The sequence below is a fragment of the Cetorhinus maximus genome, chromosome 3, assembly GCF_964194155.1.
Source record: "Cetorhinus maximus chromosome 3, sCetMax3.hap1.1, whole genome shotgun sequence".
Taxonomy (NCBI): domain Eukaryota; kingdom Metazoa; phylum Chordata; class Chondrichthyes; order Lamniformes; family Cetorhinidae; genus Cetorhinus; species Cetorhinus maximus.
Window position 1 is genome coordinate 169,415,142 of NC_135881.1, and position 17,337 is coordinate 169,432,478.

General features: G+C 42.9%; 1 protein-coding gene across 2 annotated transcripts in view; it reads left to right on the forward strand.

Moving 5' to 3' along the window:
* The window catches only part of cap2 (cyclase associated actin cytoskeleton regulatory protein 2), a 245,818-nt gene that overhangs the window by 24,295 nt on the left and 204,186 nt on the right, over nucleotides 1-17,337 (forward strand). For both annotated transcript variants that reach the window (XM_078539281.1, XM_078539280.1), the window contains exon 2: nucleotides 9,933-10,066. In XM_078539281.1, coding sequence (XP_078395407.1) covers nucleotides 9,943-10,066 — 124 coding nt within the window. In that variant the 5' untranslated portion in view covers nucleotides 9,933-9,942. The remainder of the gene's footprint in view (nucleotides 1-9,932; nucleotides 10,067-17,337) is intronic.

Sequence of the window (17,337 nt, forward strand, 5' to 3'; positions counted from 1 at the left end):
CATAAAATCTATAGAGTGCCAAATCAAATGTGATGAAGGAGGTACACTTATGGGTTCTTGCCTTTTTTTCGGTATCCAAATATTTGGGTGATACCAGTAACTTCATGGAAAAAAACTTAGAAGCAAAAGTGACAGTTTGGATGATTGTCTGTCTTTTTGCCCTTTAGTAAATCGACAGAGTAATCATCAGTGTTTGGGGCCTCGTTAGCCCAGAACATAACTTTTTGTGATTCATGTACCAGGGCACCAGATCCATCTGTACTTAAGAGTTCTGCAATCTCTCTCCATTTAAATATCTGCTTTTCCATTATTCCTGCCTAAGTGGACAAGTTCACATTTTCCCACATTATACTCCATCTGCCAAATTTTTACCCACTCACTTAACCTATCTATATCCCTTTGCAGATTCCTTATGTCCTCTTCATAACTTACTTTCCTTGCGTCATCAGCAAATTTAGCAACCATACATTGGGCCCCCTTCATACAAGTCATTGATATAAATTGTAAATAGTTGAGGCCCCAGCACTGATCCCTGTGACACTCCACTCATTGCATCTTGCTAACCCGAAATGACCCATTTATGCCTACTGTTTCCTGTTAGCTAACCAGCCCTCTCTCCATGCTAATATGTTACCCTCTACATCATGAGCTCTTATTTTGCATAGTAATCAATGATGTGGCACCTTGCCAAATCCCTTCTGGAAATATAAGTACAGCACATCCACAGGTTCCCCTTTATCCATGTTGCTTGGTACTTCCTCAAAGAACTCCAATAAATTAGTCAAACATGATTTCTCTTTCACAAACCCATGTTGACTCTGCCTGATTGCATTGAGATTTTCTAAGTGCCCCACTAAAACCTCCTCAATAATAGATTCTAGTATTTTCATTATGACTGCTGTTAAGCTAACTGGCCTGTAGTTTTTCTACTTTGTCTCCCTCCTTTCTTGAATAGAGGAGTCCCATTCACTATTTTACAATCTGTTGGAACCTTTCCAGAATCAAGGGAGTCTTGGAAAATTAAAATCAATGCATCTACTATTTCAGCAGCCGGTCCTTTTAAGACTCTAGGATGAAATCCATCAGGACCTTGGGACTTGTCAGCTTTTAGTTCTAATAATTTTCACAGTACCCTTTCCCTGTGATTGTAATTGTTTTAAGTTTTTCCCTGCCTTTCACCTCCTGATACACATTTTTTTTTTCTGGGATGGTATTTGTATCCTTATATATTTGTATCCAATGCTGTAGTGTTTCCTTTGACCACCTTGAGAGCACACCCAGACTCAAGCTCTCCATAGATAATTCACTTTGGTAAGTGAGTATTGGGCATTCTGGCTACATGATCAACTCAGTTGTGACCTGTCTCATTATAGTATGGATGCCTGGCATGCCAGCTTGGGTGAACACCTCAGTGTCTGGTATCTTGTCCTGTCATCTGATTTTCAGAGCTTCTGAAGGCAGCTCAAGTGAAAGCGGTTGAGCTTCTTGGAATGACACTGGTACACAGTCCACATCTTGCATATGTAGAGCAGAGTGGGCAGGACTTTCATTTCATGGACTTTCAGTTTGGTAGACAGACTTATTCCTCCTTGTTCCCAGACTGATGTTCAAAGTCTGCCAAAGGCTAAATTTGCTTTGGAAATTTTTGCATATGTCTCGTCATCAGTGTAGACAGCTTGAGAGAGAGCTGTTGAAATAAGTAAACTTATCCACTGCTGGCATGTTCTGGTCATGGACTCAAAACTTGGGCTTGAGATAGGGTTTTCCTGGAGCACGGTACATTGCTTCAATTTTCTTCGTGCTGGCCATAAGGCTGAAGTTGTAGCATTAAGAGACCATGGCCTTTGCCCCGAGCTGTCTGAGATTGAACAGCTTCTTGTCCATGTGTTATCTGATTTTGACGCCTGGATCATCATCATGGAAGGCATCGGAGAGCATGGTGGAGAAAAACGTGCTGAAGAGGGTTGGCGGTAGCATGCATCCCTGTTTAACTCCATTAATGACTAAGAATGGGTCAAAAGACTCGCCATCATCGAGGACACGCGCAAGCACGCCATTATGGAGCTATTAAATCATTGTGATGAATTTCTCAGGGCAGCCGAATTTCCCCATTACCCTCCAAAGGCCTCATCTGTGTTGAAGGCCTTGGTCAGGTTGACGAATATGCAGTAGAGGTCCATGTTCTGTTCTTGGTTTTTCTCCTGGAGCAAACACCATATCTGTCGTTCCTTGATGTTTTCTGAAACCGTATTGATTGGGAGCAGATTCTGCTCAAGATGCTGCAGTAAACGGTTCAGAAAGATTTTAGCGAAAATGTTGTCAAGAGGAGTGAGATTCCTCTGTGATTTGCCTCAAGATTGGCGAGTTCCTTTCCACTCGTACAAGTGGACAATGGAGGCATCTTTGTATCTTTGTGGGATGGTTCCTTGCTCCCACATAGACTGACTCAGTGAGCTTCTTGACCAGGCATTTACTTCCAGCTTTGTGAACCCCAGCTGGAATTGAATCAGCTCCTCAAACTTTGCTGCTAGAAAAGAGTTTGATTGCATTCATCATTCCTAACAGCATAGGAGGGTCATCAGGAGGGCAGTTGAAGGCGGCCTGTGGCAGGCTGTAGATAACTTCTTCAGTGATGGATGAAGGCTGATTGAGGATGAGGTGAAAGTGCTCTGTCCATTTTCCTAGAACTTGGGCTTTTTCTGTGAGCAGTATTGACCCGCTTTAGCACTGAGCATTGGTGATGAACTCGCAGACTGGGGCCCATGGACAGATTTCAGAGCATCGTAAAATTTCTTCCAGTTTATTGTGGTCTGCAAATGATTGAAATTTGCCTGCATTCTGATTCAGCCAAGTGCCTTGCATCTCTCTGAGCTGGAATTGGACAGTGCAGATGTTTCAGTAGGCTTTGTGTTTGGATAATGATAACTTGTCATTGAAGTTTTTCAGCGTTTTTCCTTCAGTAGTTTCCGAATTGCTTCATTTGTTTGAAAAGTATCCTGATGCTTACAAGAGGTAGGACCAAGGGCTCCTGGAGCAGTGGAGCACACTATATCCCTGAAGGTCGTCCAGTGACCCCCAATTCATTGAGTGTCCATTTTTGCTGTACACAGGTGACTCTTGAGTTTTTCTGAGAGATTCTTTCATGACTGCCTGTTTGAGCCTTGATACACTTCTGGACCTTCATGCCCTGGCAGCGTCTGGTGGGATAGATCTTGATGAAATGATAAGACGGTGGTGAGTCCAACAATCAGCGCTGCACATGGCTTTCATTACGTGCACACCCTGCCTGTCCCTCTGCCTTGTGATGATATAGTTGATTAGATGCCAATTCATAGAATGGGCCTGCATCTAAGATGTCTTATTGTGATTTGGGAGGAGGAAAACTGTCGGTGGTAAAGAACTTATGCTCAGCACACATCTTTAGCAAGATTGCTGTTACAACTGCCAACCTCATTTTTTCTGATGACCCCTTCCCACACCTGGTGCTCATTACCAACCCTGGCAGAACCCAAACTGAACGTCAGTGAGCAGGTTATTGCCGAGTAAGTACCGCTTGATAGCACTGTCGACGACACCTTCCATCACTTTGCTGATGATCGAGAGTAGACTGATGGGGCGGTAATTGGCTGGGTTGGATATGTCCTGCTTTTGTGAATAGGACATACCTGGGTAATTTTCCACATAGCCGGGTAGATGCTAGTGTTGTAGCTGTACTGGAACAGCTTGTCTAGGGGTGCAGCTAGTTCTGGAGCACAAGCCTTCAGTACTATTGCTGGAATGTTGTCAGGGCCTATAGCCTTTGCAGTATTCAATGCCTTCAGCTATTTCTTGATGTCCCGTGGAGTGAATTGAATCGGCTGAAGGCTGGCATCTTTGATGCTGGGGGCCTCCGGAGAAGGCCAGGATGGATCATCCACTCGGCACTTCTGGCTGAAGATTGTTGCAAATGCTTCAGCCTCAACTTTTGCGCTGATGTGCAGGGTTCCCCCATCATCGAGGATGGGGACATTTGTGGAGCCTCCTCCTTCAGTGAGTTGTTTAAGTGTTCACCACCATTCACAACTGGATGTGGCAGGACTGCAGAGCTTAGATCTGATCTGTTGGTTGTGGGATCACTTAGCTCTGTCTATTACTTGTTGCTTATGCTGTTTGGCACACAAGTAATCCTGTGTTGTAGGTTCACTAGGTTAACACCTCTTTTGTAGGGAAGCCTGGTGCTGTTCTAAACATGGCCCCTGCACTCGTCATTGAACCAGGATTGGTCCCCTGGCGTGATGGGATGGCAGAGTGGGGGATATGCAGGGCCATGAGGTTACTGATTGTGGCTGATTACAATTCTGCTGCTGATGGCTCACGGTGCCTAGTTTTGAGTTGTTAGGTCTGTTCAAAATCTATCCCATCTGGCATGGTGGTAGTGCCACACAATACGTTGGAGGGAATTCTCAGTGTGAATGTGGGACTTTGTTTCCACAAGGACTGTGTGGTGGTCATTCCTACCCGCACTGGCATGGAAAGATGCATTTGCGACAGGTAGATTGTTGAAGATGAAGTCAAGTGTGTTTTTCCCTCTTGTTGGTTCCCTCATCACTTGCCACAGACCTGGTCTAGCAGCTATGTCCTTTTGGACTCAGCTAGCTCGGTCAGTAGTGGCGTTACCGAGCCACTTGTTGATGGACATTGGTCCCCCACCCAGAGTACATTCTGTGCCCTTACCACCCTCAGAGCTTCTTCCAATTGTTCAACATGAAGGAGCACTGATTCATCAGCTGATGGGATGGTAGGTGGTAATCAGCAGGAAACTTTTTTGTCCATGTTTGACCTGATGTCATGACACTTCATGGGGTCCGGAGTCAATGTTGAAGACTCCCAGGGCAACTCGCTCCTGACTGTATCCCACTGTGCCGCCACCTCTGGTGGGCCTGTCCTGCTGGTGGGACAAGATATACTCAAGGATGGTGATGGTGATGTCTGGACATTCTAAGGCATGATTCGGTGAGTATGACTATGCCAGGTTGTTGCTTGACTAGTCTGTGGGATGGCTGTCCCAATTTTGGCACAAGCCCCCAGATATCGGTAAGGAGTACTTCGTAGGGTTGACAGGGCTGAGTTTGCTGTTGTTTCTGGTGCCTAGGGTGATGCTGGGTGGTTTGTCTGGTTTCATTCCTTTTGGACTTTGTAGTGGTTTGATACAGTGGTTTGAGTAGCTTGCTAGGCCATTTTCAGAAGGCATTTAAGAGTGAACCACATTGCTGTGGTCTGGAGCCACATGTTGGTCAGACCGGGTAAGGACGTTAGATTTCCTTCCCTAAAGGACATTAGTGAACCAGGTGAGTTTTTACAACAATTGACAATGGTTTTGTGGTCACCATTAGATTGGCTTTTAATTTGAGACTTATTAATTGAATTAAAATTCCTCCAGCTTCCATGTTGGGATTTGAACTTATGTCCCCAGAGAATTAATCTGATCCTCGTGATTACTAGTACAGTGACATTACCACTATCGCCTCCCCCCTGAGTGAGTGCCCTTGACATCAAGGCAGCATTTGACTGAGTGTGGCAATAAGAAGCCCTAGCAAAACTGAAATCGAGGGTTGGGGGAAAACTCTCCGCTGGCTGGAGTCATACCTAGCACAAAGGAAGATGATTGTGGTTGTTGGAGGTCAATCATCTCAGGTCCAGGACATCACTGCAGGAGTTCCTCAGGGTAGTGTCCTCGGTCCAACCATCTTCATCTGCTTCATCAATGACTTTCCTTCCATCATAAGGTCAGAAGTGGGGATGTTCGCTGATTATTGCAGAATGTTCACCATTCGTAACTCCTCCGATACTGAAGCAGTTCGTGTCCACGTGCAGCAAGACTGGACAATATCCAGGCTTGGGCTGATAAGTGGCAAGTAACATTCGCACCAAACAAGTGCCAGGCAATAACTGATTCCAACAAGAGATGATCTAACTTTCTCCCCTTGACATTCAGTGACATTAGCAACACTAAATTCCCCACTGTCAACATCCTGGGGGTTACCATTAACCAGAAACTGAACTGGACCAGCCATATGAATATTGTGGCTACAGGAGCAGGTCAGAGGCTGGGAATTCTGTGGAGAATAATTCACCTCCTGACGCCCCAAAGGCACTCCATCCTCTACAAGGCACAGGTCAGGAGTGTGATGGAATACTCTCCACTTGCCTGGATGAATGCAGGCCCAGTAACACTCAAGAAGCTTGACACCGTCCAGGACAAAGCAGCTCGCTTGATTAGCACACTATCCACAACCTTAAACACTTGCTGCCTCCACCATCAATGCACAGTGGCAGCAATGTGTACAATCCATGAGATGCACTTGCAGCAACGCACCAAGGCTACTCGACAGTACCTTCTGAACCCTTGACCTCTACCACCTAGAAGGACAAGGGCAGCAGTTGAATGAGAACACACCACCTGCAAGTTCCCCTCCAAGTCACATACCATCCCAACTTGGAACTTGACATCCGGCTTGGAACTATATCACTGTTACTTCACTGTCACTGAGTCAAAACCCTGGAACTCCCTAACAGCACTGTGGGTGTTCCTATAACACATGGATTGCAATGGTTCAAGAATACATGTCACCACTACCTTCTCAAGGGCAATTAGGGATGGACAATAAATGCTGGCCCAGGCAGCGATGTACACAACCCATAAATGAAGAAATTTTTAAAAAAGTTCTTGAATGAAGTCACCAAGAATTATCAGCTTGGCTGACATGTGCATAGTAACATTCAAGAAGAATTTATCCTTGACTTCAGGATTGGTCATGGTAGGGGTGTACACACTGATGAGAATTGCTTGCCTGTTAGCATGCAGGGGGAGTTTAAGCACCATCAGATGATCATAAACACCCTTAGGAAGGTAAGTAAATTTACTGACGAGATGGTTCATGACAGCAAAGCCAATGCCAGCTCTGCGCCAATCTCCTTTTTCACATCTACTCCAAAAGGATGTGCAATTTGCACCGATTTCCTTGAGCTCTCCTCAGGTAGACAAGTCTTGCTGAGGCCAGCAATCTCGATATTGTACCTAGCTATTCTACTGACAAAAGCAGTTTTTTTTCTCAGGTCTGTCGGTTGTGGTGGAAAAGAAAGGCTCTCCTTGATCAGTATTACTAAATTGACCTTGGCAGCACTACACTGTTTTGCTCCCAGTATTAAAAGTTCTGATTCTTTTTTTTTCTCTTGAACTGGGCCTAATGAGAACAAAGAACTTAAAAGAAAGTAATATTAATAAATAAATAGTACTGGGGAGATTAATTGGACTAAAAGTCGACAAATCTCCTGGACCGGATGGCCAGCATCCTAAAGTTTTAAAAGAATTGGTTACAGATATAATGAATTGCATTGGTTTTGATTGCTAGAATTCCCTCGGTTCTAGAACAGTCCCCATGGATTGGAAGTAGCAAAATAGCCCCACTATACAAAAAAGCATGGAGAGAGAAATCCAGGAACTATAAGCCAGTTAGCTTGATATCAATAGTAGGGAAAATTCTGAAATCTATTAGTGATGTGGGAATGGTACTCAGAAAATCATAATTTGATTAGGCAGTGTCAACACTGTTATGTAAGGGAAGTTGTATTTTACAAATTTGTTGGGTTTTTAAAAAATTGTACCTAGCAGGATAGATAAGGAGGAACCAGTGGATGTGGTGTATTTGGATTTTCAAAAAGGGCATTCAGTAAGACACCACACGGGTTATTACTCAAAATTAGGGTAATAGGAATGGATGTAATATGTTAGAATAGATCGAGGATTGGTTAACGGGACAGAAAACTGTGTAGGAATAAACAGGCAGACAATATCTGGCATGTATCACAAACCTCAGTGCTTGGCCCTCAGTGTTTACAATCTATGTCATTAACTTTGATGAGGGAGCCAAAATTATGATGATACAAAGTTGGAAGGGAAGGGAAAATAAGCTGTGAGGAGAACGCAAGGAAGATTCAGATAGAATATAATGTGGAGAATTATGAAGGTATCCACATTGGTAGGTAAAATAGAAAGGCAGAATATTTTTGTAAATGGTGAGAGACTAGTAAATATTTGCATTTAGAGGAATCTGACTGGCCTTGTATATGAATCACAGAAAGCTAACATGCAGGTACAGCAAGCAATTAGGAATGAAAATGGTATGTTGGCCATTGTTACAAAGGGATTGAAGTATACGAGTGAAGCAGTTTTACTGCAATTATACAGAGCCTTGGTGAGACCAGACCTGGAGTACTGTTTGGTCTCCTTACCTAAGAACAATACACTTGCTTTAGAGGGAATGCAATAAAAGTTCACCAGCCTGATTTGTAGGATGCAAGCGCAGAGAACATTTTCCTATGACGATGGATTGTGTAGACTTGGCTTATATTGTCTAGAATTTAGAAGAATGAGAGGCAAAGTATTTGAAACATAAAATTATTAAGGGGCTGAACAGAGAAGATGCTGGGAGGAGCTAGGGGTCATAGTCTCAGAATAAGGGGTTTGCCATTTAAATTTCTTCACTCAAAGGGTTATGGAACTCTCTACCCCAAGAGTTGTAGTTGCTCAATCCTGAGTATATTCAAGGCAGATGTATAGATTTTTGAGTATTAAGGAATTTGAGGAGGTGGAGTTAAGGCAGAAGCTCATTCATGATCTTATTGAATGACAGAGCAGGCTCAAAGGGCTGAATGGCCCACTCCTGCCATTTCTTTTGTTCTAATGAATTATTTACCAATTCTATTTTTACCTGCAACCCTTGTTCTTTAGTGTCCAGTTGATCTTAAAAAAAAAACTTATTTGGCATTTTCTGCATTTTTGTCTTTCAAAGCTTCCATTGCTACATTTGTCACTATTCTGGTGTACAGGCTAATTTTTCTCTTTTTTTTTAAAGCAGAAAACAAAGCAAAAGGATAAATGAAAAGATTAAATTTTTGCTACCAGAATAACTTTCTGGCATGAGGTAGGACAGTTACAGTCTTTTTAGTCAGTTTTAACCAAACTTCATCAGAATTCATCAGCTCTCATCACCTTTCAAGTTCTGCACTTTTTAACATGCTTTCTGGCAACTGCAAATTTCTCATCAATGGACAGAGAAAGGCTCATCAAGTATGGAAGGGCATCATTGGGTGAGATGGACCTTATACCCTCTCACATGACCAATGGATATTTGAGAACTCTTGACAATTTTCCTTTAAGCCAGTTCGAAAACGTGACCTCAACAATGCCGTAAAGTTCTCAGGGGAAAGGAGGTTGGCGCTGATGGATTCTGATGGAGTTTGGTTAAGACTGACTAAAAAGATTGTAGCTCATGCTAGGAAGTTATTCTGGTAGCAAAAATGTAATCTTTTCAATTGTGCATTTGCTTTGTTTTCTGGCTGCAGTATTTACTTTGGTGCTTTAAAAACAACCCAAAAATTCAGTATGTGCACCAGAATAGTGACAGAAAAGGTGAATGGTTTGCTATTTCATCATTGTAGTGCTAATGCCATTGGTGTCCATTAATAGCAAAGCGATTACTCTTTAGGAAGGTGTAACATGCATTGATTGTAACACAAACTCAGGTTATTACATAACTGGGCTAAGTGAACCTTAGTGTGTGTACAACACAGCTCAAAGGTTTATGGAAAATTTGTTTACAGAGTGTGGAATTTTTCACTGACATTAAAATGACTGCCGGCACTGCAGAGAAAATGGGCTGTTGCTATTTTTCCTGTCCGTGTTATGGAGAGTCCGAAAAGGGGAGGCTTTCATTGTTTACCTGTTTGGGGCATACATTGCTTAAGAATGACAAATTTTGAACCATGATATTAGCTGCGCTCGCGTAAATTATATCCTTTTACTACTCACTCAGACTGACCTGTTTCTATATTTTAGGAATGATTAACTGTTCAAGATGTCTGTTTAATTCTCTTTGGCTGATTTATTTCAGTGTATCTGTGATGGCAGAGTTGCAAGATTTAGTGGAACGTTTGGAGAAGTCTGTCAAACGACTGGAGTTGGCATCTTTGAAGATACCAGGTGCTCTGACCCCAGTTTCTGATGCAGTGAATGGGGACAATGGAGGTACTGCACTGGAAGTTTTACATTTGTTCTTGTGTGAGTGTTGATAACCAGAAAACACCGATTTGAGATAATCAGGAAAAGAACCAGAGAGGAGATGAGGTTTTTTTATTATGCAGCCCATTTCTGTAATCTGGAATGCACTACCTGAAAAGGTAGTTGAAGCAGATGCAATAATAACTTTCAAAAGTGAACTCCATAAATATATGAAAGGAAATACTTTCAGGGAAAGAGTTGGACTAATTGGATAGTTTTTTAAATGAGCTGGAACAGGCAAGATGGGCCAAATGGACACTTTCTATGCTCTGATTCAAAGATATATCTAAATATGTCACTATATTTTATATCATGCACAAAATATCTGTCGCTATTCCTCTCATTCTTCCTACCACAACCCTCTTTCCATCTTTTAAACTCTTTAGGTTAAAAACTATTGCCAGTGATTGTTATTGTACAAACTTAGCACATACTGTCATACCTAGCACAAGAGAAGATGGTTGTGGTTGTTTGAGGTCAATCATCTCAGCCCTGGACATTGCTGCAGGAGTTCCTCAGAGTGGTGTCCTAGTCCCAATTGTCTTCTGCTTCATCAATGACCTTCCTTCCATCATAAGATCATAAGTGGGGCTGATCGCACAATGTTCAGTACTATTTGTGACTTCTCAGATACTGAAGCAGTCTATGTTCATACGCAGCAAGACCTGAACAATATTCAAACTTGGGCTGATAAGTGGCAAATAACATTCATGCCACACATCTGCCAGGTAATGATCATCTACAAGAGAGAATCTAACCATCTCCCCATGACATTCAAAGGCATTTCCATTGCTGAGTGAGGTGGGTGGGAGGGAGGGATAAAGTGGGGGTTATAATCTTGAGGGGCGGGTGAGTGGTGGCCTTCTCCGCTTCAGTCAGTCTTCTTAGTATCTTAAATATCTCCTCGTAACTATAGTTTCTGATTCACATCCTGGTGAAGCCACACTATACATTCTATATGGCTTTAATGTTCTTTTTTTAAAGAAGCAAACCTGTCCATTGTTTTGTCCAATTTTATTATATCCTTTTCGCTCTTGTACTTTATGCACCATTGTTATGAATTGTTGTTGCCACATATTTTCCAAGTCATGGCATTTTTATGAAGTGTATTTTTCTTGTATGTTGCAAAACCACTCCTGATTGGTTATACTATCTGTAGCATTGTTTAAAATCTCCCACATCTCACTGAAAGCCCTGGATTGCCACATGTGACATAATCTGGTGGGGTACAGAGGCAGTACAGAGCTGGTTGTACAATGTAACTTGAGTCTGCAGGAATTTAGCAGTCCTTCCATGTTCTTCCTTCAAATACACGTGATGTGATTGAATCAGAATGAATGTACTAGCTGTACCCCTTGGGAAGCATTGGTGTGGATTAGCTTTTATTGAGAGCCGTGTAAGATTTAGTAAAGACTTCAGTGAATAGAAACGTGTGCATTCTCCACTGCAGCACTCACCACTTGCCTGGATGATCACAGTTCCAACGACACTCGAGAAGCTCAACATCATCCAGGACAAAGTAGCCCGCTTGTTTGGCATCCCATCCACAAACATTCACACCCTCCACCACTGATGCACTGTGGCAGCAGTGTGTACCATCTACAAGATGCACTGCAGGAACTCACCAAGGCTCCTTAGACAGCACCTTCCAAGCCCATGACCACTACCATCTAGAAGGTCTAAGGCAGCAGACACATGGTAACACCACCGCCTGGAAGTTCCCCTCCAAGCCGCTCACCATTCTGACTTGGAAATATATCACTGTCGCAAGGTGAAAATCCTGGAATTCCCTGCCTAACAGCACTATGGGTGTACCTATACCACATGAACTGCAGCGGTTTAAGAAGGCAGCCCACCACCACATTATCAAGGGCAATTAGGGGTGGGCAATAAATGCTGTCCTAGCCAGTGATGCCCACATCCAATGAATGAATAAAAAAAAAGATTCTGATGACCTGTACTTCAGGGCAGCCAGCAATTGGGAAAGCTCAGCTGCCTTTAATTACTATGCTGTACTTAAGAGTACATGGCAAATTAGGGCACCAGGTATTTCCTCAAAAATGGTATGTGAAAAAGTATTTTCGTGAATGCTGGACTGTATAAGATAGTGATGTTTTAAATAGTGTTTCAATTCAAGATACAATTTGGAGTGGGGGGATGTGACCTCCTACGAAATCTGCCCAGAGACTAGCCCATGGGACCTGGTTGCATGGGGACACGTGTCCAGATCAAAACTTACTGAACGTAAGATGCAAGTTTTAACACCTGGACACAAAGGAAGCAGCTGGTCTTATTGTGCACAGATTTGCAGACTCTCTGAATCAGTCAGACACAGAGGTTTGGGGAAGAAGAGTCGCAACATGTGCTTCTCTACCAGGCAGAAGAAAAGGATTGTTTTTGAGTTAGTCACGAAGCTGAGTGCCGATGAGGACGGATTTCTGGTTCAAAGAAACCAAAATTGTGGAAAGTTAAAGACTAAGGAGTCGCCAGATCGTGTCTTTCTACTGAAGTCTATTTGATTATGCTCATAAGATTGAGTGAAGGGCCTTTGTTTGAAAGAACACTGGAAGATTCACCCTGGTGGGATAGGGAGAAGAGATCCTGTTAAAGCCTCTAGGAGCTTGGGGCTTTAAATACAATACTACATATTTGCTGAGAGTGTAATGTAATGTATAAACATGCCATGGGGTTTTAGGTTGTGTTAAAAGGGAATACCTTTTCTACAGTTTAATGTATTAGCTGCTTAATAGGGTTGCCAACTCTGTTTGGACATATTCCAGGAGACGTTGGTGGAAGTGACATCATGGGAAGTTGGCGGAAGTGATGTCATGGCACAGACTAGTTGAGTTGAATGGCCTCTTTCGGTGTTGTGTGTTTTATATAGCTGAATGTAATGCATGTGAGATTGGCAGCTACAAAGATACAGCAGAAAGCAGCTACAGGTCTCTGCTCCATCAAGCTAGTCATTTGGTCTCGAGTCAAGTAAGCTGTTTCTGTCGACTATGAATACTGATTCAGTTTTCAGTCACCATTAAATTCTGATACGGAATCTGAACAATTCCTTCCCCTGCTAGTTGCTTTCAAGGAACTGAAATCTGTAGCATCACAGTCCACCCGGTCACCACCGATTCAAATCGGTGCTAATTAATAATGTTCATAACACTAATTAATCACTATATATGGCCAGTCTCAGCCGAGCCTAACCTTGGCTAATAATCATTACCTTTTAATCCAGCGCTACAGCCCGAGTGGGCATCGCCTCAACTGATTGGAGCACTGATCACGTGGTCTGTAGGCAGTTCAGATATTTTCGTCAATGCCGAGTTGGGCTTTTCCATTGGTGAGGGAGTAGGCTCATGGCATAGGGAAGGTCAGCTGGTACCTGAACGTGGGCTGTGATTGGCTGACAGCTGATCCCTGACGTGGGGAAGACCAGGTGGTGTCCGAGCTCAGGCTGTGATTGGCAGGCTGATTGGTCCTGGCTGCCATTGCCGGGCTCATACATGCTCCTGGAATGCTTTGTTTAACCGCCAGGAGATTGAGGCCAATTCTGGGGGACTCCTGGCCATTATGGGAGGGTTGGCAACCCTATTGCCTAATAAGTAATGTGTTTTCAAATTTGATTTTAGTTTGTTTGTTACAATAAAAGCCTTAACATTTGAAACCTTATGTGATTCTTTTGTATCAATCATTGGAAAATTCATATCCCTTTTTCAAAGTTATCAGTCCCTATGGGGATGAGAAGCAATGGAATCTTGTGATAGACCCTGTACAGTAAATGTCAAGGCCCGTGCTGACCTACACAGCTATCAAGGGTATAGTGCAGAAGGTTGAACGCCCCTGAAGGACCTTGCCTACTAGGTGACCAGTCACAGCCTTTCTGCTGATTCTAACCCTCTTCCTTCATTTTAACAAAAGACGCACTTACTGAGGCAGTTTATTCTGCATGATATGCACCTTTTGTATCTTTTGTGTTCCAGGACCGCCATCTCATCCGGCTGCATGTTAGATGTCCATTGCACTATGCTAATTGTAAGCACGCATGACACAAAATTCAATACCCACATTTTAGTTTCTTTTGTACTCCATTCCCATCTTGCCCACGTCAATATTTTCTATAAAACTCAATGTAAGAAAAGGCCTCAATCTGAGAAGCGGTCTCCTATCTGAATGGACAAGCACAGCCTCTTCCCATTTGGATGCTAACCGCCATTGTGGCCACAGAAGGAGATTTGTGCCAAATTATGGATAAGATCATTCACTTTTTACAGTGGATTGTCCAAACCCATTTCATATATAATCCAGGAAGAGATTGATTGGTGTCACCGGTTGGGATGAGATTGGAACCAGAGAAGGGTTAACTTACTAGTCAATGTGCCTGATCAAACAGTTTAGTACTGACATTTAGCAATTTGATTATAAGATTGAGCATCTAGTGAATGTTCTATTGAATTAAAATAGGTTTGTGCAATCATCCTGCCCGTTTTTGTTAAAAATTGTAAAAATGTTTTCTCTATGATGTTGTCTAAGAAGATGAACTTGTGAAATCAGTCAGGAAAGAAATTGGTGTTTTGGCTGCAAAATATTCTAAAATGAAGGATTACGGTTTTTGAATAGAGTCTTGTAAGAATTTGGATTGTTATGTTAGTAGATAGAACACATCACTAGAGATGAATTTGTTTTGACTTATTACCATTTGAACTGTTGGAGGAAGAAGATGCATCATTTATTGAATAGAATGAAGTAATGGGCATTCTGGTTTATATGTCAGCCATGTCTCAGATGGTAACACTCTTTGAATCAGAAGGCCAGTGTTTTAGGCACCATGACAAAGATTTGAGCACAGGATCTAGGCTGACACTCCAGTGCAGTACTGAGGGAGTGTTGCACGTTCCAGAGGTACCATCTTTCAGATGGGAGGTTTAACTGAGGCTCCATCAGCCCTTTCAGGTGGATGTGAATGATCCCATGGTGCTACTTGAAGAGCAGCAGGGGTTAATTTTCTTGGTATCTTGGACACTTTATCCATCAACTGAAATCATTAAAGATGTTTTTGGACATAATCACATTACTGTCTGTAGGATGATCATGTGTGTAATTTGGCTGTTGTGTTTCCTGCGTTACAACAGTGACTATACTTCAAGGTTACTTTATTGATTGGAAAGGCAACCCTAAGATCTTGAAAGGCACTATGTATTTGCAATTTTCTTTTCTTTTCATTTTTCTCCCCCTCATGTTTCTTCGTTTTCCCCTTTTTTTTTTCGTCCTTTTTTCTTTTAGCGCTTAGTGTACTGAATAAACATCATGGGACAATAATGACAATTCATTTCAGGATATCTGAACTGGAACAGAACCATGGCTCAAAGTATCACTAGCAGCATAGATCAATAATGAAAAAGAAAGGAGGCTGGGGAAGGAAATAAAGAAGAGTGATTGAGATGATAAACTGCACTCTACTTAACCTTGTGGGATCTTGTGTGCTTTTGTCCAAATACTTTATTGGCTGTGTAGCACTATATATATCTGTTCAGGGTTGGAACCCCTATTTCCAACTCTGAACAGACCGAAAAACGCACAATTACCTTTTGATTGTTTTAGGACAATCTTCTGATGGAGGATCCTGCAGCGCTCACTCAGCTGAGGAATCCTCAGAGGAAGCGGCAGAGAGTATCTGCGCAGTAATTGTGCCCCATTTTTAAGGCACTAGCTGCCATATTCTGTAAGTTAAGAGTTTAAATGTCGCAAAGCTTCTCTGAAAAGCTATGGAGAAAAGTGTGTAAGGGAATAGGTCAGGTTGGGGGGGCCAGGAGGGATTTGGGTCGTGGGGTTGGGTTCTGCGGGTTGGAGGGGTGGTGTGGGGACTGGTCAAGTCCAGTCCGAGGGAGTCGTTGGGGGAAGGGGGTAGTCAGGAGGGGAGTTGAGTTGTGAGGGCTAGTCAGGTTGGGTCGAGGGTGTTGGTTGGTGGGGGCTAGTCAGGTCGAGTCGAGGGGGGATTGAAAGGGGATTTGGGGGGGTTGGGGAGTTGGCGCGTTGAGGGGCAATCGGGGAGGTCAAGGCGAGTGATTGGGGCTCAGTTCTGTAGTCACCCAGGTGTTGGACTAGGTTTTAATCTATCTAAAATTTCCTGGGTAACTATCCAGGTAAGTAAGCCTGAACTGTCGGCAGTCTCTGATTCTGACTCAGAGTTGGAGATTTCTTTGGAGTAGAATTGCCCATTGGAAGTTCAAACTTCCTGGCCAATTCCACAGAGTCCCTGTGTTGGGACTTTGAGAGCCCTGTCACATGTCTTCCAGGGCATGTTCAGTCTCTGACCATCCGGAGATTGGAAGATCTGGGCCATAGTCTGCTGATGATTAACGCCATAGCCTTGCTACCAGGTCCATCCTTCATGTCAGGTGCTGTCTTGGGTTGAACCAGGCTTTACGCAACATCTGTGTAGCCTTGATCCTGTGTTGAACTCCCAGCATCATATTGTCTCTGTCACAAAGATGACTCTGTGGTATTGCCCGCCTCCACTCCTACCCCAAAACTATTTTCTCTTATTCCTTGTAATAGACTTTTGCAATGTTCTCTTGGCTGTGTGGACTTCAGCTCATCCAAAACTCTGCTCCCTGTACCCAATCCCGCTTGCCCATCACGCTACCCTCACTGACTTGCATTGGCTGCCAATCCTCAATGTCTCAGATTTAGAACTCTCATTTACGGCCTTGTCCCTCTCTATCCAGCCTTACAACTCAACTGTAGTGGCTGTGCCTTCAGCAGCCTAGGCTCCACATTCTGGGCCTCCTCCCAAACCTTTCCACCTTGCTACCTCCACTTCATCACATTCCTTAAAACCCATCCTTTTGACCAAGATTGTAGTGGTTCTTTCCAATATCACCGTACTTAGCTAAGCAACCATTATTTTGATTACACCTCTGATTTTTCTGAGGATTTGTGTCTACATTAAACCTCTTTCACTGTCTCTGTCACATAAATAAACAACTTCTTGATAATTTTCTGGTCAAAATGTACCTCTCAAAAAGTGTGTGCTTTACCTTGATCCAGGAAAAAAGTATGCTTTCTTGATGTGTTTGTTTTTAATTTGCGAGACATCTCGCCCTTTAAGTATCATTGATGTTTGTGTATATGTTTTAATTGTCCTTGACCAATATTGATAGTATGGACATAATAAAGGAAGGGTAAGGAGATGTGAATCAAATCATAGGTGGTGAAGGTAGAAATGAGAAGTGAAGCTC